This window comes from Oryzias latipes, chromosome 12 (assembly GCF_053564925.1).
Source record: "Oryzias latipes strain Hd-rR chromosome 12, Olatipes_Hd-rR_3.1".
Taxonomy (NCBI): Eukaryota; Metazoa; Chordata; class Actinopteri; order Beloniformes; family Adrianichthyidae; genus Oryzias; species Oryzias latipes.
Genome location: NC_136248.1, coordinates 6,565,864 through 6,587,090, shown reverse-complemented (window position 1 = coordinate 6,587,090; position 21,227 = coordinate 6,565,864). Strand labels below are relative to the sequence as shown.

Genomic DNA, 21,227 nt, shown 5'->3' with positions numbered 1-21,227 from the left:
TCCCAACAACTGGGCTGGTCACTCGACTGTTTATGATACTTCCATAGACTGGGTGTGAAATCTACTGTCACAGCCAAGAATAAAACCACCAACTAACCAGAAGAAAAGAGGCTGTAGCTGTACTGCTCTGTTTTCTTGTTTTTGTTTTTATTTAACTTCTGGATTACAATCAAACATTTAAGTATGCTTTTGAATAAACATGGTGCAGTTACAGAAAAATATTTTATGTCCCAAAATGCTTTTAAAAGCAAAATACTATGATAAAGTTCTCACTAAAAAAAAGGCATGCAGTAGATATTAAGGATGTTCTACTTCAGAAAAAGCATGCAGAAAACAGATCTTTAACTACTTACCCAATCTATAAATGAATATATTGATGCAACAGACTTGGGTTAAAGGGGGAAAAAAAGGGCTATATCAAACCACACACAGCGGATATCATCATCATGTTCCGATCGGATTTCTTCAGCCCTAATAGCTTCAGGTTTTATTCTATCCTGATGTGCTCCAGTGACAGTCTCAAACACCGTCTAAAATTTGTATTACACCAGTTAACTAAGAGAGACTGAGAAAACAAAGTCTGGACCGCAGCACGAAGAAGCGCATTGCACCTGCAGTGACTGTGCATTACCAACAAGCAAAAAAAGATGAGGCTGTCTGCACTTCCCACCTCTCCCTTTACTCAGCAAAACAGCATCATAGCCATACAGCTCCAGAAGATTCTCTTAAACATCACAGCATCCCATTTCAATGCTGGTTAATGTCGATGTCTTGGGAAAAAACTCTACAGGCTGACATCGGGGGAGACCCAGACAATTCAAAATACTACTGGCAGTATTAGTAAAAAGCCACTATGGATCTCAAAATCTTTAAATGCCAATTTTACAAAGCTGTTATATATTTGCAGAAAGAACATCAGACTAGGTAGTACTAGAAAAAAAAAAACAATTTTTGAATGTGGGTCAATGTCACCTTACAGTACAGCTTTGGCTGGTAAATGGGTCTGGTGATGTCAAAAGCAGCTATTTCAGAGCCAGATGTTAGCATCTGAACTTCAAAAATGCAGTAATCTTTTTTTCCTGATTATCAAATAATATTGATTTTAGGTAGAATTGTATTATGATGTTTTTAAAAGACGTTCACATTCCCAGAATCAAGCCATTCGTATGCATGACCATTCATGGCTAATCAGAAGATACATTATGGAAGATCTACACAGGGGTTTGGATCTTAAATGATATTCAGTCACTAAGCTTGATTTCAAGAGTTTGTGGAATACATATATACTTAAAACGCACAATTTAGAGGAATCTCGATTAAATGCGATCCTTCTGAAGAATGAACTGACAACACATGAAAGAGATCCGAGTCCAGCTGTGACACAGCAGCTTTAGCCTTTCAGCAGAAGCCTGCACCGTTTTAATCCAAACACGACTCCACTGCGAGTGGGTAACTGTGGCGTCTAACGGTGTGAGTCACAATGGAGGGGTGTCATAAACGTCTACAGAGAAAGTGGGACAGTGTGCGTGTTTGATGCCGGATGGTGATCGGGTGGGCAGTTGGAACCAAAGGTTTTCATTTGAACTGGGCGGCTCCCGTTGTTCCAGCTAACGTAGCCGTGTCTTCTAGCCCTGCCATTTTTGCAACTTAGCCTTTCGTTTTCCAACATTTGTGAAAAATCTAACCAACACTAAAATTTGTCTCAATGAAATAAAACAAAATCGAAGCAAATAATCGCCAAATAGTTAGACTTTAGCAACATTTTTTAAATAAATCAAACATATGCTTAATAATGAGGCCATAGTAGTAGTAGCGCTGACAAGAGCGATATATTGATTTGATTCATTTTTAGTATCATTTGTATGGCGTTAATAAAAATCACATCAACTGTACAAAACAAATACTAATAATATCTATTATGGTCACTCCGTGCAATATGTGTATTTCTTCGAACTACTAGCATAAAATCTAGCTAAACACAAAGGCTTTCGAATGGAAACAACACCCTTTATTTATTTTTGCAGTTTCCAGCTTTAAATGAAACATAAAGACTCAGAGTTTTTTTTTTTTTTTTTTGGAAAAGCATACCGCAACAATGTTTAAAAAACATAATTCAACCCAACTTGCACTGCAGCTAGTCGGCGTTAGCCAAAGAGCTAGCAGATTTGTAGCAGCTATATAAATCAATAACCAACAGAGCAAAATCATGCAAGACAAGCCCAGTCTACCTAATGCGCGGCGTTACGTTTACGAAATAATTCAACAAAAAGCTCATTTCTTACCTCAGTTTTTTTGTTACAGAGCTAACAGCGATGGGTTTGACGGCAACGATAACGAGAGTGGGTAGAGCTGCTCTGCTGTTTTTTTCTCTCTCACAAACGTGACGTAATTTCTGCAGCTGTACGGAAACAGCCGATGACCGCCGGTAATGGCCGACACCTCAACTAAGCCCCTCCTAATTACGGTACTCCTTCATTAGATACACATTATTGGAATGTAAACATTGTAATTATTTTATTAGATATATATAAAAACATCTAAATACCCATTTATCCGGAACTATGTTTTTAATATATAATAATAATAAAATGATACTTAGAATAATGCAAATTCAGCTAGAAATATGTTACATTTTTAAGAGGACTAGGATTAGCCTCAGGGTTCTTTCTGGTTCCTTTTTATTCAGTTCTCCTTTTCCTTGTCTTTACAGTTTTCTGGCATTTTATGTTTTTACTGGATCATTGTTTGTGATAAATAAACAAAGGTATTTATGGATAGATATTTGTTTTCATGAGTAGATCTTCAGTTGTTATGATCTGAAAAGAAACACATTTTTATAATATAAAGAGTTTATTAATTTACATTAATACATTAACAGCCTGGAAAGAGGTTTGATTGTGGATTAAATTTTGACTATCACTTATCTTTTTTTAAAGTTCAGTTTTAAATTGAACAACTTCAGAAGTGGTTAAGTCTTTGTTAAATATTTGAAAGATTGTGTTCAGTTTGAGCAAAAGTTCAGCCACATCAGCTGACATCCTCGGGGCACGGTGGACTGGGAATCAGCTGACCTGATCAATCCACTCAGGAATCTCAGAGAATCTGACTTTAAGAATATCAAAATGACTGCATCTATTAAACTGCAAATTCTGGTAAACCAACATTTTACAACTACATTTTTATATCTATGAACCCATGATTCTGGGTTTATTATTGAAAGCTTGTTGGCCTGCGGAACACCTCAAACCTTAAAAAACATATGGATGTGTACGTTTTTTTTTACTTAGAAAAATGGTTCTAAGATAACATGTAAATAAAAAGAACAACGACACATTTCGAGATTTTAGATCAAGTGACAGGCTTATAGTTGTCATCCACAAATAAAAAAAACACGTTTGTAGCCCTGTAAAAAAGAGCACTGGATTTACTTTACTTATTTCTTCCCCAAATTCAAACCTTGTTATTATTGCTCAAATCTTACAAATACTTTGAATGATCTCACTGCTAATTGCAGCTTTGCAACACCAATTTAAATACATAAGAAGTATTTTACATAAAACGATATTAAACTCAAAGCACAGAGCAAAGTTTCATCCTTACAAAAATACCCACTTCAAACAAAAATACCTAATCTCATTTAACTGTTGGAAACATGATGCAACCTGATCAGGAGCCATTAGCTCAAAGGTTGTCTTGAGTGTGAGGCCCTTAAAGAAACTGAAAGCACAAATTCCTTGTTGTTTTAGGAGAGTAATTTTTATGCACACAATAACACTATCAAGTCACAATTAGCACAGTTGTATTTAGAAAAAAACAACATGCAAATGTCTGATAAAGGAAGCTAAAAGGAAGTAATTTGAAAAACTAAAGGGAAAAAAAAAATTAGTGTTCTCCAAGGCAAAACTTTAAAATTAATGTTGTCGTAATTATTAGCTAATTTAGGTGATGATGCATAAAAAATTCATGCATTTATTTAAAAAAAACAGTACTTTTTTCTGCATAGTCATGATAAATTTATGTTAAAGAATACAAAAAAGTACTTACAAAATAAAAGAACGCAGTATAAATAAAGTGTAAAAGGAATAGTTTATGGTGATTTTGGTCTTTAAGTTTTTGATCAAACACAAATAACTTAAAAGTTTTGACAGGTCTTAAGCACCATGATATCATTTTCTTAGACCTTATTACTTAATATTACTATTATTACTTAATATTAGTATTACTACTTTCTGAATGTCGTTTTGCTGCCACAGATAAATGAAATTTATCTATCTATCTATCTCTCTATCTATCTATCTATCTATCTATCTATCTATCTATCTATCTATCTATCTATCTATCTATCTATCTATCTATCTATCTATCTATCTATCTATCTATCTATCTATCTATCTATCTATCTATCTATCTATCTAAATAAAGCAAATTAAATAATTGAAGGCTTAATACTGTAAACTTCAGATCCAGATTTCCTTAATTTACTTACTAACAGTCAAAAACCTGCTCATTTCTTTCTAAGTAAGTGCTTTATTCAAAGGTGGGGAATCAGACAGGTGATGGAGCTCGCAAAGAACTCGACAGAAGTGGATCTCCAAATACATTAGTGTACGACGCTTTGAGAAACTGCACATAGTTCTGAAGGCTTCTGTTGGTTCCATCTGACTGCTCCAGGCGATCCTTCATGTCCTGCATCCGGCTCTGGTACCGCCTTTCTGCCTAAACATGGGGGAAAAAAATCTTTAAAAAAATCTGGTTCAGAGACCTACTTAAAGCATAACGTTTATCAATTTAAGTCCACACCTCCTCCTTGCTGCGTCTGAGTTGAGTTATTTCAGAGGTTATTCTGCTAAGCTGGGTCTCCAATTCCAGGATTTTGCTCTGCATGGAGCGTTCTTTGGTGGCAGCACGTTCTCTAGTCTCTGCAATCTGTAGAGAAGAGAATTATTTTTTCAAATAATGGTAACATTTGTTTTACATATTTGGCATATTCCTTAATTGCAACAGTACTACTCTATTATAAAAAAAACAAAAACACACAAGCATCTTTAAAGGGCAAATGCTTGAGAAAGATTTGCAGAACATACAAAAAAACTTCTATAAATTGTGAGAAAAGTTTGCCACTTTTAGAAAATCTGGAATGGTTTCTAGCCCACAGTCTGATGTTTGTTACAACAACTGCTGTATTATAACTGTAGGAACACAGCAATGTATTACATTTGCAAAACATTTATGGGCACCTTATATTTTTCTTTTCCAACCAACCAGCATTCAGTTTTTAAAACATTACAGATGCACTTAGTAAACTCCAGCTGCATTCCAGGAAACGCTTCTTCCTCAGTGACCTATATCTTTAGTTGTGTTTAACTTGTTAGCTCTAGTGTCGAATCTGGAGATTTACCTGCTGCCGAGCCTCATCCACGGACTCTTCCAGCTTCCGGCTCAGCAGGGAACATTCTCTTGTTTTTTCTTCCAAACAGAGCTGACTGCTGTGAAGCGTCTTCTCCCGTTTGCCAACGACTGCAATCAGGTCACTATTTTGAGCTGCAGTCTCATCCATCCTTCTGATTGAGCACCAACGGAGAGAAACCAGGGACAACAATGAGGAGTGGCTACCAATGGTTAAATACATGTATGCCCACGGGTGCTGGTGGTTTCTGTATTTCCTTATATACGCCACTGACTATATGAGAACTGGACTGAGTGACCCGTCTTCCCTCGCGTTCCAAACAGGAAGTACCGGTACCCGCTGTCTTCAAGAAGCCAAAATCACTTAGAATTCTATCCAAAATCTGCCCTGCTTTGGAGAAGATTTCCGTTTTCAGGTGTGCAGGTTGTTTGTGGAGCCGCTTTTAGATGAAATTATTTTCTTGCAGACTCTACACTCTTCCTTTGTATTATCAATGAAAGAAAACTGGTTTTAGATATTGCTTCTTCATTTCTCCTCTTGCTTCATCTCTCTGTCTCTCCTTCATACTTGGTTTGTGCTGCTGCTGTGTGTAATGAACTCGGCGCACGGCAAACACCTACTGACCAATCACATGCAGTTTCAAGAGAAACAAAGTATGAGAGGGTGAATTAAGTTAAAAAATAAACAAATAGCACAGCTCCCAGTGTGGAGCCGGCTCTTTAAATCTACTTTATTTCAATGTTCTTCCAAGCTAGCAAAATTTTAGTCCACAGAGTAATAAAAAAACTGTTTTTCACCTTAGTAAAAACATTGTTTAGACTTTAAACATTTATTGTAGAAACAACTTCACTGAAAAAACTGAGTTGACTCAATAATTTTAGAAAAACTGAAAAAAGAACAAATTAAAAGAAAACAATGTATCAGATAAAAGTCATAACATGACACTGGGATCTGTAGGAAGTGGAATGACCTTTCCAAAGTTTCCACTTGCTGCTGAAGCTTTCTGTTCTCCTCCAAGAGAACCTGGTTCTTCTGTCTGAAATGTTCCACTTGGCTGCTTTTGGCCTCCATCTTACACAAAATCAAGAGAACATTTTTTTTGATAGCTCGAAGGGTGAATCTAGCTTCCATTAGAATGCTTTTACATGAAAACTTGCAACACTTTAAGGATAAATTTGACTGATTTTACCTTTAACCGCAGATCTGTCAGGGTGGTGCTGAGCTCCAGGTTCTGCCTCTCCTGGGCATGCACCCTGTCCTGGGCCTCCTGAAGCTGCACCTGGGAGCGTTTAAGGGCCTCTGGAAGAGGCTCTAGCCCTTCCAGCTGGCCCAGGAGATCCCTGCGCACCTGCTCAATCTCCTGCTGCAGCTCCCTCCTCACCGCCTGGGCCCCCTGCTCTGCCTGAGCTAGCTTAGCACAATACTCATCAGCCTCCGCCCGAGTTTTAACAACCTGCACACAGTCAGTTCAGAAAGTAAAACACCTGTCTCTCACTATGACCACAGTCAGAGTGGTTGTGGTTCAGTGACGTGCAGTGAGGTTGACTGGTGGTGAGGCACTGACTGCTCTAGTCAGGTTTACAATTGCAAGAACTGAATATTTCACCATTCATCCAACAGCAGGTAACAGCATAGAAGATACACACAAGAACATATCTGTCCTACAGAGAATATTTATTTTACGGACATGGATAGAACATTTTTCTCGTGTATAAATTATTCATATATACTTTAAACAGTTAAAGTATACAGCTGTGTTTAGCACACATTTCATTTTGACCCTCTGTAACTTTTTCTAGTATTTTTCCAACTTCAATTTCTGGTTCTTTAATCAGTGTTATCAATGGAAAATACAGATGATTCTTTCTCAAAAATCATTAATATCATTTTACTTTTAGGAAAATACCATATCCACTGTTGCAAGTGGAGAAGTTCCAAGCCCTCCTTCCCAGGTTTTATTAACACATTTTTTAAATTATATTATTCCTCACTGAAAAGATTACAATCCTCGGTAGGTGTTAAAATAATATCTAAAAACAAATTTCCTTGTGGCTGTTATTCTAGTTTCTGTCCTGTGCTATCATTTGGCTCCTGATATTTTTTATTTTATTTTTTCTAAGTGTCCTAACACTATATGTAGATGACATCTGAGAGTATTATCCCCCCCCCCCCCCCCCCCCCCCCCCCAGTGAGTGTTTATTTCATAATCATGTGTTCATCCTCTGCTGGAGTTTGTATTTGTCTTTGAAAAGCTCAATTAAAAAAAAATAAGTGTTATCAATGTTGTCTGTGAAAACAATCATAGAAATAAAACTTTTACGCCTAAAATTTAGTTTTACTTACATTTTTTTCCACTTACTCCCATGTTATTTTCACAAAACAAAAATTAAATTAAAAAACGTGTTTGGGCTTATTTTTTGAGTCCTTGCGCCGATCCTTCTCCACAAAAGTCTTCCTTTTTTGTCCCTTTAGTTTAAATTATGGCCAATGAAGAAAGACGTCCTCTGTCTGTTCTGTTTCTACTGCAAAGCAGCTGTCAGCTCACGTCTGCCCCCTGCTGGCGAGGCTCGCCTCTCCAGCAGCCTTTTCTCCGCAAATATAGCCAGCGCTCTGAACGCACGTCTCTGTTAACATTGAGTCCTGCAGTCTGACATCAGGCGAAGCACTCAAGAGCCTCACTTGGAGTTTCCGCTCCGTCTGTGATCGCGCAACACTCAAATTCGGCGACTTTAACCTCAGAAACTGTGGAAAACATGTCGAGTTGACTGAAAATGTATCTTTAACACGGATCAGTGGAAAATAATATTTACTTAATGAACGTTTTTCTATTTTATCACAATGACAGGTGAGGCCGAGCCTCACGTGCCTCATCTGACCGTACGCACGTCACTGATGTGGTTTAATGTAGCTTCACATACCTGCACCTTGTAACTGTCCAACAGACTTTCATATTGTCTGATTGAAGCTTTCACTTGCTGAATCTCCAATTGAGACTGGGCCAGCCTTTCCTCCACTGCAGACGCTGTGTCCTAAGATGAACAAACAACATCAGCTAATGAGCCATATCTAATTGGGTTAGAGGGACAGCCCATCCATTTGATCTAATATAATTTAGTTAAGGCAAATAATGAAAGTAGGAACGAGACTTTCGTTTAAAAATCAAGCAATGAGTTTTCCGTGTACTGTGCATACATCTCTATGCAGACTGTTTCACCTTGAGAGCCTGGTTCTCCAGTTTGATGGTGGTGTTCTCCGTGGTGACATGATGCATCCGATCCAGGAGTGCATCTCTTTCTGCTCTATTCTTGTCCTCCATACTCTGGAGTTGCTCTGTCAGATCTGCTAAACGACTTATATGACACAAAACGTTTGATTTCAGGCATAATCTGTACAGTGAAATGCATGCAGGAAAGATGATTAAAGTCCAGTTTCTATGACTCAACTTCAAGACAACCCTTCCAGGATGAATGAGGAATGCAGAGGAAAGGTTCTTCATCGACATGCAGAAAAGGTTTTCATTGTTAAAATACAGGGGGGCAAAAAAGTATTTATTCAGCCACCAATTGTGCTAGTTCTCCCACTTAAAGAGATGAGAGAGGCCTGTAATTTTCATCACAGGTATACCTCAACCATGAAGACAAAATGAGGGGGAAAACTTTCAGAAAAATTAAATTGTCAGATTTTAAAGAATTTATTTATAAATTATGGAGGAAAATAAATATTTGGTCACCTTCAAACAAGCAAGACTCCTGGCTCTCACAGACCTGTAACTTCTACTGTAAAGAGGATCCTCTGTCCTCCACTTTTTAACTTTATCAATGACATCTGTTTGAACTTGTCTATATAAAAGACACCTGTCTACAACCTCAAACAGTCACACTCCAAACTCCACTATGGCCAAGACCAAAGAGCTGTCTAAGGACACCAGAAATCAAATTGTTGCCCTGCACCAGGCTGGGAAGACTGAATCTGCAACAGTTAAACAGCTTGGTGTGAAGAAATCAACTATGGGAAGAATTATTAGGAAATGGAAAGATAGATCCAAGACCATTGATAATCTACCCTCTATCTGGGGCTCCCCGCAAGATCTGTGGGGTCAAAATGATCACAAGAACGCTGAACAAAAATCCCAGAACCATACGGAGGACCTAGTGAATGACCTCAGAGAGCTGGGATCAAAGTAACAAAGGCTACCATCAGTAACACACTACGCCACACGGGACTCAAACCCTGCAGTTCCAGACGTGACTCCCTGCTAAAGCCAGCACATGTGCAAGCCCGTCAAAAGTTAGAGAGCATTTGGATGATCCAGAAGAGGATTGGGAGAATGTCCTATGGTCAGATGAAACCAAAATAGAACTTTTTGGTAAGAACTTTACTGTGTGAAGGAGAAAGAATTTTGGGTTGCATCAGAAGAACACCATGCCTACTGTAAAGCATGGGGGTGGAAACATCATGCTTTGGGGCTGTTTTTCAGCAATGGACCGGGACGGCTGATCCGTGTAAAGGAAAGAATGAATGGAGCTGTGTACCATCAGATTTTGAGTGAAAACCTCCTTCCATCAGAAAGGACATTGAAGATGAAAACGATCCCAATCACACTTCCAGGGTAACGAAGAAGTGGCTTCATAAGAAGGATTTCAAGATCCTGGAGTCTCCAGATTTCAACCCCATAGAAAATCTTTGGAGGTGGTTGAAAGCCCGTGTTGCCCAGCGAAAGCCCCAAAACTAAACTGCTCTAGAGGAGAACTGCAAGGAGGAATGGGCCAAAATACCAGCAACAGTTTGTGAAAATCTTGTGAAGATTTACAGAAAACGTTTGACTGCTGTTATTGTTAGCAAAGGGTATAAAACAAAGTATTGAGTTGAACTTTTGGTTTTGACCAAATACTTATTTTCCACCATCATTTACAAATAAATTCTTTAAAAATGTGATTTTTCTGGATTTTCTTTCTCATTTTGTCTCTCATAGTTGAGGTTTACTTCTGATGGAAATTGCAGGCCGCTCATCTTTTTTAGTAGGAAAACCTGCACAATTGGTGGCTGACTAAATACTTTTTTGCCTCCCTGTAACACTGAACGTCATCAACACAGCTTTTTTTTAAGAATCACTAAATCATTGACTGTCGGTTACTTTCAACTAAAAAATATTAAAAGTACCGCTCCAATCATCTTTTTTTTTCTGCTCCATATTCACAATGATTTGAATAAAGAAATACTCCGAAATGACACGTCCTCCATCATCTAAAAATGCTACAAGGACCTGTTAAAAACATCAATTTCATTTCAGTGGGTCTTTAGATCCTCCCTTGATACCATTAAGAAAAACATTACTCAGAAATGGAGCTAAACGTATAATTTAACAAAGATGCAAAAATGACTTACCTGTTCAGCAGTGACAGTTCAACTTCAAGTTTCCTTTTTTCCTTTGCTTCCTCTGCATGCCGGCTTTGCCAGCTCTCAGCTGCTGATAAAGCCTCTGCTACCTGCTTCTCCTGTTAAAGAACATTTGATACATACTTTTTTTGTGAAATGGGCTTACAGACACAATCCAGGTGCCAAAGGAAAAACACATCAGTGTGATATAGCCAACCATGTCCAGCAACTGGACACTCAGCTGCCCTGCAGTGGCTTCGCTGTGTTCAGCTCGCTGTTTCTGGGCTCGTGTTGCTCGTTTCAGTGCCTCCCGGTCAGTGCAGGATTGCTGCTTCAGCTCTGCCAGCTGCTCTGTCAGCCGCTCCATCTCTACCTTCTGCTGGAGTGCTGCCCGCTCCAGGTTCTGAACCGTGGGTGGATGTCAGAGTGCACAGATAAATAGAACAAAAAGGAAAAAGAAAAAAGTTTAAATACAAAAGTAAACTTCATGGAACTGACTAAAACACATTTCTCAAGACAGACCTTTATCTGGACAGTAAGACGGTTGTTTTCGGCCTCTTTGCTGCGTAGCAATCTTTGAAGTTGAGCTCTTGTTGACTCCAAACTTTTGGTCAAACCAGCCGAGCTCCTGGCATTTTCCTGCATTTTTAGAGCAGAGTTGTAAACTAATTCAATTACTCCTGTTTTATCTCGATGAACATAACTGCAACACGAAATGCTTCAGAGACACACAGACGTTAAAAGAAAGGGTCACTAAAAGCAGCTGCATGTTATACCTTTTCTTCATCCAAAAGTTTCTTGAGCTGATGAACCTCCTCGTCTTTCTCCTGGAGCCTTTCCACAAGATGCTATGAAGGGAAAAAGAGCCAAGCTCTGCTTATGCATCACATGTCACACCCAGAATAAAAACATTTACAAACAAGCATGCATACTTGCAGATACACATTTAAAAAGGGCCATTTGTATATAAAACGCAGACATTACAAGCACATGCATTCTTCCTTTTTCCAGAACAAAGTGTCTTCTGTTAATGCAGTCTGCTCACAACCAGTACCATTAAGAGGGAGAGGATGAAGCTTTGTGTGTTTACTTAGAAAAAATCTTGAGAAAAGAAAGTATTTCTGTGATTTTTTTCCAAACCAAGTAAAAGCACATTTCTTTTTCGTGTGCCTTTTTGTTGCTTTTGGTTTATTTGTAAAAAGAAAAGAAAAACACAATTTTTGTAAAAAATCTCTTAGTTTTTAAATTCCTGCATCATTCAAGTTTGTGTTTTGATGTTTCTCATCTGAAGCAAAGATGCTTCTTGAATAAACAAATATCAGAGTTTTTGAAAATCGTAAAAAAGAAATAAAAAATAATTTTTTTTCTATTGCTACATCATTGTCCAGCGTAAACCAGTTTGAGTGAGCTGAAGTAGATTTGACAAAACTTACAGTGTTTTGAGCTTCTGTGTCCTCCAGCTTCTTTAGTAAGGCCTTTTTCTGCTGCGACTGCTGGATTGATTCCATCTGCTCAGGGCACAGACACAGGAGGACGTCGCAACACTCACTGTACCATACTGGTTAGAACACAATCACTGTTCTCTTATAAGTCTTTCAAAAAAAAAAAAGAATCATAAATTCCCTCCAAGACTTAATGGTTCCTTTCTTGGGTCTTTGTTTTATCTTTTTCTCTGATGACACCTTTCTGATCTGACCTCTAAAAGACAGTCATGGGTGAGTAAAATGCAGAGATGGATCTTAACTTAAATCCCATTAACAAAAAATCCTTAATATGAAAAAAAGTTAACTGGTAACCTGCCAAAAATAAACCCTTTCTTAGCCCAAAAATAGCTAAGAAAGACATTAGCTGCCTCTGTTACAATACTCAAGATTTAGCAAGTATAGATAACAGATGAATAGATAAACGGATGGATGGATGGATGGATGGATGGATGGATGGATGGATGGATGGATGGATGGATGGATGGATGGATGGATGGATGGATCAATAGATGAACAGATTGATGCATGGACAGATAGAGTACCTGGGATAATCTCTGTTCTCTAAGAAGGTGGCGCAGAGTTCGGCTTGTTGCCTCAAATATCTGCAGTTTCTGGAGCAGCAATTCCTTCTGGTGGGTCAGCGTTGAAGACGCAGAACCAGAGAGCTTTTATAGCACAAAGCAAACGTAAAGTCAGTAAAGAAGCACTTCAGTCAAAGAGAAACTTGTTTTGTAAAATCACTCCACAACAAATTTAGTTGGTTAATACTCACTTCTCTGCCAGCAGAGCCTCGTTTAAAAAGCGATTCTCGCAGCTCTGACACCTGCTCAGCTGCTGCAGCTCCACTGAGCTCAGCTTCCCTCAGTTTCCTGAGCAGAGCATGTTTGTCCTGCTGCAGACTCTCTCTGTCTACCCTGCAAAAACAAGAAAGAGCCAAATGCTCAAGTTTTCTTTATTTTCACAAAAGTACTCACAGCTGTGAAATCGAATCATTTCAACTTTCAATTTTTTAAGCATGATACTTTTATTGTCTTCTTAGCATGGGCTGAAAACCGGTGTATTTATAGGCCTAGATAACAAACGGGACGTAATTCACACTGAAACTAACAGAGATTTAGAAAAAAAAGACAAAAACTGTGTTTAAAAGAGAATCTTTACATGTTGAAGAAGACATTTATTCTAACCCCTTAGCGTAAGTGTGACAAATAATTTGTGTAATTATTAAAAAAAAAAAAAATCAATCACATCATCAATGTCCTATTGTGGGATCAGTAAAAGTTCTATTCTATTTGAAATGTGCTCCGTTTAAATAAATTTGAATGTGGACGCTGACTGGTTTGTCTTGAATTGAAATGGTTTACACTGCAGTAATCAGAGCTCAGTTGGACTGCAAAGAAAATGTTTCTTCTCTAAAAACGTCCACTGAAGACTTCTATGCTGGAAAGAATGGGCTTAAAAACAGAAAAACAAAAACTCAAATCCGTCTTTACCTAAGATTTGCTGTATCAATTCATAAAGTCTTTAAGTCTGTGTCCTTTAGAGGAAATGTTTTTTTCTGTTCCAAAAACATTTTTCTTTTAGTTTATATTATAAGAATTTATTATTATTTTAAATTTCACAATTAATAAATAGTAAATTATTCATTAAAATTGTTTTGCATATGCAAACAAAATTAACTATAGAATAGAAATTTGACAAAAGAATATTTATTAAATCAAATTGTACTAAATCCGAATTTCACTGGAATTGTGAAGTTGATTCAGTAGTTAGGCCCTGAAAGCAGCATTACTGGCTTTTAATTACATGATTGATGCTATAAATATGTTGAAATTTAGACAAGCAAAAAACTATTCTCACAGCAAAATGATCTGAAGATTAACAAGTGGTACTTCGTAGAAGAAATGCTTCTAGAGGATCAAGATGTTTTCAAAATTCCTTTTACCAAAGAATTTGTTGATTTGACTATGTTAGTTAAATATTATACCAAAAGACTTTTTTTTTCCTCAAACAGCAAACTCTTTGATAGTATAACCACCAGTTGTGCTCCGTCTCCTCCAGCATCTTCTCCATGGATTGGCGTAGTCGTGTGTTCTCCTTTTCAGTCTCCTCCAGCTGCTCGGTCACTTCCGCCAGCTCCTCCTCCTGCTCAGCAATCACACGCTGGGAGACGTTGAGCTGCTCAGTCTGACGCTCAAGCAGGTGATCCTTCTTCTGCAGTTCCACCTGTATGCACAGTTCACGCAAGGACGAAAAACAAAACACAACCCGCAGATTACCGAAGACTTTGCTTTCTTTGAGTTTGTAGTCTGATCAAAATGAACAGGTGTTGTTTCAGTAAGTTCACTCCAGTATAACGTTGAAAATAAAACAGATTTACCCAAACAAAAATGTAAATAAAAAAAAAAAAAAAAAAATGTTTGACTTTCCTCTGTATGTAAAAAAATGTATTTTTTTAGACAAAATAAAATAAAAAGCTATATTTTTATTTATTTTTTCTTAAGAAGGATGTGAATATTAAAAGAAATTTACATAAAAGTCTCACCAGAATATAATTTTCTTGCATTTACCCTGAAGTTACACTAAGATTCAAATAGGAAATCTTGAAAAAACGTAACTAATTTTGCATTATGTTAAGCATAAAAAAAGATTGTTTTTTTTAACAGAAACAACTTTTCCAGCTTGGTTTATGAAACATTTTCCCTGATATGAAGTCTAGCTTGGATCATGTGTTGGTCAGATGCAAACGGAAGTGTTTAGATGTGAAACAGGCCAGAAGCATACCTCATTTTTCAGAGAGCTGATTTCAGTCAGTAAGCTGTCAATCTTTCTCTCATACTGGCTGATTCGTCCTTGTAGATCTTCTTCTTTCTCTGATGTGAGGTCAGCCAAACGCAGCACAGGCTGGCCCGGTTCTGGTTCTGGCTCCGGCTCAGCGACTGGTGGTGTGACCTCCAGGCAATGTGTTGGCCCCTTAATGCAAAAGGGTCTTAACAAGTCTGACAGCCAACAAACAAACCTGTCATAAAGATGTTAAACTCACAGTGGATAGAACAGAGGTGTCTTTTTGCCAATGGCCACATACTGATGGGAATTAAAACGTTAAAATACTTTTTTATATTTTTTAATTTTAATTGAAGATATTTTGTCAAAACAATATTTTTTCTAAAGATATTCTGGTCTAGATTTTAACTACTGTTTTTGGATTTGGTTTATAATACTGTAAATGAAGATACACTTTTTATTTACATCGACAGACAAATGTCGATGTAAACAAATGACGCCATTATAATTTATCCTAATCATAAACAGACATATTTGCACTTACAGTAAAGAGCACATGAACCCATAAAATGTGAAAGTTTGATTAATTGCTTGAAAGGGAGTCCAGCAAATGTATGCAGCCCCTCTTTGAACCAAGACTTTTATTTTTATGAACTCAGTTTATTAAAATTACTAATGTTTATTGACAATTTTTTTTATCTTATTTTGATGATATGCAGAATGTGTTTGCGTATTCCTTGTTTTACATTTTTTGATTGTTTTTATTTTTATTAAATGAACAATGAAAGGAAAACAGTAGATGTTTCTGAGTCAGTATTCCTCCCAGTAAAGGAGAAAACACTTGAAGCCCTGTAAATAAATAATACTATAACCTGTAATACACTACAATAAATGGTTAATATTGTTTATTAATGTATACCGTAGGGAACTATGTATTTTAGACCTTTTTGCAATTTAATCTATGTTATGTTAATTTTATTTCATGCAATTTGATGTTAATAATGTACTTTTTTATTTCATTCATTTTATTTTATTTACAGTCTCCTGGTGGCTGGCCATGGTCAGCATGGGACAGAGGATAAAAAATTAGCTAAGGCTAAAATCCTGCATGTTTACAGACTTTCTCTATTTGCGGGCACTCCACACTGTTTTTGTATGGATTTTCCCTTTAATACATAAATACAAATATAAATACAAATAACGTTGGGATAAAAAAGGTTTTGGACAGAAATGATGCAGACAGAGAGTTTTCGTATATTCAAGACAAATATAGAAGACAGAATTTTGTTTGTTGTGGTTACGATTGCTCGCATGAGAAAATGGTTATTTTAAAGCAGGGGATGAGAATGGGCTGTTACCTCCCATTTGTATGAAATTCTCTTTGTGGATGTCTTTCCTGGTGGGATCCAAGGTCCTCTGGTTTTGACGTTAACAGTGGGGCGAAGGGTTACTTTGTCATCCTTCACCGTTCCCTTTAAAAGACAAGGTAACACCAGATAGAAATCAGACATCAGATTGGTAAAAAAAAAAAAAAAAACTTAACTGTACAAATGAAACAGACATGTAAGTTTTAAAAAAGATTTTCAAAAATCATTTGTTTACTTTAAACAGACTGGAACAGAGCAAACCTTTGGGATCAGAGTAAACTAGATTTTAACCTGAGGTCTCCTGGCAGGACTTTTCCTTTGGCTCTTCACGTGCACATGGACTGGAGTGGTTTCACTGACGTGCACATGGATTGGAGGTGAGCTTGAACGAGTTGGCATCGTCTTTCTCTGTGGAACAAGATTTATGTCTTCAAAGAACACAAGTACACAAAATATCACAAGAGAAAAGAACAAAAACACAAAAACAAATGAGGTTTTAACACTGCAAATATGTCTTTGAGCACTGAAAGAAAAATATGGACAAGATATTGTTGGTACTACTCAGCAAAAAGTAGTACACTTTAACTGTATTTCATTAAGTATACATTAGTAAAAGTAGGCTTTAGCAAGTAAACTATGGAGCATGTACTTGTGCAGAAAGTATACTAACTAAATACTGCTTCAGACTAAATTGTAATATTTTAAGTTTATGATATATAGATAGTATATATATAAAGTAAACTTTCTCGTAGTATAGACTAAGTATACTTGTAGTACACCAAATAGACTACTTAACCATCAGAAAAAAAGCTTTTTAAGACTCATCAAGAGTGTACATGAATGCATAACTGTTATTTTTAAGCAAAGAAGCGTGATGAGGAAAAAAAGAAAAGAAACTTTAAAGCTAATATCTTCTTCTTGAACAAATCATAGGAACAATCTCAGCGGAAGTCTATAATCTACACAAAGTAGACTATTTTTGTAGCTTTAATCTAAACAAACGCAACAAAAGAGCATTGCACACAGATTCTAGCATATTTTAAGGCTCCTGAATGTGTTTCTGTCGATAGTGGATAAACATTTATGACCAAGAAATAAAACAGCGACTAGTTAACCGTTAGCAGAACAGCCTAACAGCGTTTATAGTTTTTCGAAGGCATAAAAGTTCAACTTACCATAGGCGAAACTAAACTGTGTTCGTTGGAAGATAAATAGCTTTCATTTGCTTATTTTGTGTGTTTGTGTTTTGTTTTTTTACACGCTTATCTGGTTGGATATCTTTCTCATTCGGTTAGAGTAGAAGCTCGATTAACTTGGAGCAGGAAAGCTAAGTCTCGTGTGGTTGGCTAGTTTAAACCACGTGGTATGCACTTCGGCCAACGATTGGAGCAGAGACAGCATGCTATCGTTGCTAAGCGACAACGTCAACAGGACATCACGCGAGAAACGAGAGGGACTGGCATGACTGGAAAAAAGAAGACGATGAACACAAGTATATACAGTTACCGACCACTTTAATAGGTACACATTGTTAGACCCCCTATTGCCTTTGGAACTGCCTTAATCATTGGTGGCACATATTTAACAGGGTATTGGAAACATTCCTCAGAACGTTTGGTCCATATTGACATGATGGCATCACACAGTTGCTGCAGATTTGTCAGCTGCACATCCATGATGCCAATCTTCTGTTCCACTACATCCCAAAGGTGCTCTGTTGGGTTGAGATCTGGCGAAAGAGACTCCAATATACTTTGATTCCTTTATTCTGAGGCAGGAGCCCCTCTGGATGATCGGAGTACATCTTTAATGAATACTTTGCATGTTCTTGCTTCTCCCTACAGGAGATGCATGATTGACAAAACCATTTTTTTTTCTTTGATAATATATATGTAAAGATGAAGAACAGTTTTACAGGGTATTGTGTTTAAGCACTTTAAAATGTAGTTTTTTTCACCATTTCTGAAAATTACCTGTGGCACCATAGCTGTTATGGTTGGCTCTAAACCAAAACAAGGAAAAAAGGAGACAAAGCTGATATTACTAACACACACAACATGTTTAATAAGGACGTAGTATGATGGCCACATAACCCCCAAAGACTATCATCAGGACCTCCCCAGTTCTTTAAGGAAATTGTTCTTTCCCTTTGTGGCCTCGTCCAGAGCTTCAGGGTCCACGCTGACTCTTAAAGCACGCTGCTCATATGCTGGTACAGGTACTCCACCCCAATGAGCTTCTCTGAGTGAAGACAGAGCTTAGGTCTGTTTAGAGGCTGCATTCTTGTAGATTGATATGTCAGATTTACAGCTCTGCCCTCTTTTGTGACTGTTCATCCTTATATCCAGCATGTTTGGGGAAATCCTTAACCATCTGAAGACCTTTGGCTCTTCTGGTTAAGGACATGCTTGAGGTGGCCACTGTAGAGGCGGCAGAAGTTTCTCAGCAGCAGCCAGACATGCAGCAGGTGCTGCACGGTCGTCGTTCCACCCCACCATCTATTAGACATATTTTGGTCTTGGAGACGTCCCTGCGGGAACTGTGTTATCATCAGTAGTTAGGTGGGAAATTGCACATAAAGTCCAAGTTTCCAGATTTGTGACAATGAACAGTCCCTGCAGTTATCTGGGACAAACTGCAGCAGGTGGAGGTGCTCCAGAAAGGTGGAGCCTCTCGTATGGCGATAAACTGGCACGGTGACCCCACCTTTAGTCAGCCTTCCAGTCTCAGTGTCAAGCTGCACCTCTGGCCAGTCTTGAATGCAGCTAAGGTGGAACCTCTGAATGCTCCAAATCTCCTTCATGCAGAGAGCATCCAGCAAAGGGATGTCCAGGGTGCCAGTTCCTGCCGGGCCACTGAAGGTGTCCAAAAGGTTCTGAAAGAGGAATGTCAAGTTGAACAACCAGCTAGTTTCAGGACTCTGCAATGTGTTTCATGATTTGCTGTTGTGTTTCATGACTTGTTCATTTGTTCTAGGATTTGTTGTATTTGTATCTTAAATGTAAGCGTATCTTGCACCTCTCGGCCACCGTACATAATTATTGTTGTTCAATGAATCAGTCAATCAAACTTTGTTTATTAAAAAAAAAAAGCGCTTCTCATACATTGCACAACTTGAAGCACTTTAAAATTTCAAACAAAAACACCACAATAACACACAAAAACACAATATTACTATAAAAACCCAACCCACCCTTCACCCTTCCCACTCGCCTCTGTTAAAACATACGACCCATGACCCCACATACAATGAATACTGATTAAAAGTAATTTCTAAAAGAAATGTAAGGCTTGGCTCTGCTGTGAGAAAACAGGATTTGAGAATTTGAGAATAAGATTAGATGCATAAAATGAAATTAAATACATAAAATAATATTTACTAAAAATAATAGAATAAATAAGCAGATAAGATCAATTAAAAGCAAAATTATAAAGGTGGGTCTTGAGCCTCTTCTTAAAAACCTCTACAGTTTCTGTGGCCCTGAGGTTCTCCGGCAGGCTGTTCCAGAGGCGAGGACCGTAATGGCAGAACGAAAGCGTTATGTATGCTGGTCAACACAATGGTTTAAATAAAGCATCAGTTCAGAGAGAAAGTTCACCTCTTACCGCTTGTTTTTGTCCAGATGATGAAGCTAACATTTCTTTTAAAGAAGCCAGCGCAGTGATATAGAACATTTACCGAAGAGGATTAGGGCCATGGACAAAGAAAAAAAAAGCGCATAGAAAATTCTGACTTTAATCTCAGAATTCTGACTTTAATCTCAGAATTCTGACTTTAATCTCAGAATTCTGACTTTATTCTCAGAATTCTGACTTTAAAGTCAGAATTCTGACTTTAATCTCAGAACTACGGAGGTCTGTGAGCTACTTCCTTCAGTTAGCTTTAGCAGCACTGTGGAGTCATACATGCTGAGTGGAACTAACGAAAATGTCCTCTTTAAGTTTCTCGTTGCGTGCTGAAGTTTACCAGGAGGCCAGTGTGTTAACAGAAGGTGAGTAAAAAGAGATTAATTTAGAATTGTTTAATGAAACGGCGACAGACTATGCTAGCATTTTGTAACTGTAAAACGACTTTTAAAACTACGTATGCTGTTATCGACATCGTCATCTGTGACAGTCTCACGGACGGAGTTTCAAGTTGTGCATTTCTGCACACTGCAGTTGTTTGCATTCACCTACCTTTTTGACTTTTTTACATTTTGACTTTATTACAATATTTAGCTCTCATGCCTCCCTCCACGTCATTTTATATCTTTTTTATCGTCTTATTAGCCGACATGCAGAAAAATGGAACTCCACATGCCAAGACTTAATTTGGAGAAAAAGAAGATGGTTATTTTCTTATATTTTTACTGTGACATCAAGTAAAACTCATACTTTTTAAAAAAAATTATTATTATTAATTAATTTTTCTTTTGTGCAGATTGACCGTGAAGTCATCGCTTTGGAGGACGATGCAGCTCTGGGACAGACACAACACACACAATCACCATTCACACACTTTACATTAATCAACTATAATGCTTTTTGGACTGATGGAAGAAGCTGCCGGAAGGTCATGTATGCAGGAGAACATGCTAACTCCACACAGGACCCTTTTGGGATTTGAAGCCCTCTTGCTATGAGGCACGCCTGCTAACCAGTACGTCATTGTGCTGCTGAGAGAAGTTTATTTTGAAAATAAGACCATTCTAAGTTGGAAGCAGTTATTAGAAACAACATTAATTTGAGTTTATTGTTTCAATCATGGTCAATTGGAACATACTTCCTTCAACACAGGAACAGCACATATATAAAGAAACAAAAATAAGT

The 21,227-nt window shown here is 37.6% G+C and overlaps 2 protein-coding genes and 1 long non-coding RNA gene across 14 annotated transcripts in view; 1 reads left to right on the top strand and 2 right to left on the bottom strand.

Moving 5' to 3' along the window:
- Positions 1-2,453, bottom strand: part of sptan1 (spectrin alpha, non-erythrocytic 1) — a 32,898-nt gene extending 30,445 nt beyond the window's left edge. For 7 of the 9 annotated variants that reach the window (XM_004075041.5, XM_078955881.1, XM_078955882.1 and 4 more), the window contains exon 1: positions 2,283-2,434. The gene's annotated coding sequence lies outside the window, so the exon portion shown is untranslated. Of the gene's footprint in view, positions 1-353; positions 634-2,282 lie in introns of those variants that run through there. The other 2 variants (XM_011482016.4, XM_078955880.1) reach the window with 2 other exon arrangements.
- A 1,281-nt stretch (positions 2,454-3,734) lies between these two features.
- odf2a (outer dense fiber of sperm tails 2a) lies at positions 3,735-17,811 on the bottom strand. Of its 4 annotated transcripts, none has more exons than XM_023960878.2 (19): positions 17,674-17,811; positions 16,707-16,823; positions 16,407-16,520; positions 15,049-15,237; positions 14,303-14,490; positions 13,040-13,181; positions 12,810-12,932; positions 12,217-12,291; positions 11,560-11,631; positions 11,306-11,422; positions 11,001-11,186; positions 10,793-10,902; positions 8,622-8,757; positions 8,326-8,436; positions 6,597-6,860; positions 6,378-6,478; positions 5,399-5,561; positions 4,801-4,926; positions 3,735-4,716 (listed from the first exon to the last, which is right to left on the bottom strand). In XM_023960878.2, the coding sequence occupies exons 2-19, from the start codon at positions 16,812-16,814 to the stop codon at positions 4,546-4,548; spliced, it is 2,496 nt and encodes an 831-aa protein (XP_023816646.1). In that variant the 5' UTR covers positions 16,815-16,823; positions 17,674-17,811; the 3' UTR covers positions 3,735-4,545. The 4 variants fall into 4 exon arrangements, with proteins under 4 accessions (XP_023816646.1, XP_023816642.1, XP_023816643.1 ...); XM_023960874.2 differs by having other exon boundaries at positions 17,591-17,784; XM_023960875.2 differs by having other exon boundaries at positions 5,399-5,558; positions 17,591-17,784.
- Positions 17,812-20,296: 2,485 nt separating this feature from the next.
- LOC105357309 (uncharacterized) lies at positions 20,297-20,974 on the top strand. The gene is made up of 3 exons (XR_002874344.2): positions 20,297-20,407; positions 20,688-20,747; positions 20,839-20,974. It is a non-coding gene; the product is annotated as an uncharacterized LOC105357309 (long non-coding RNA).
- Positions 20,975-21,227: the final 253 nt, after the last annotated feature.

Coding starts and splice junctions, on each gene's coding strand:
- odf2a (XM_023960874.2), bottom strand. Junction 11,423..11,559: donor AACTTTTGGATGAAGAAAAG/GTATAACATGCA, acceptor CTAAAAATGCAG/GAAAATGCCAGGAGCTCGGC. Junction 6,479..6,596: donor TGACAGATCTGCGGTTAAAG/GTAAAATCAGTC, acceptor ATTTTGTGTAAG/ATGGAGGCCAAAAGCAGCCA.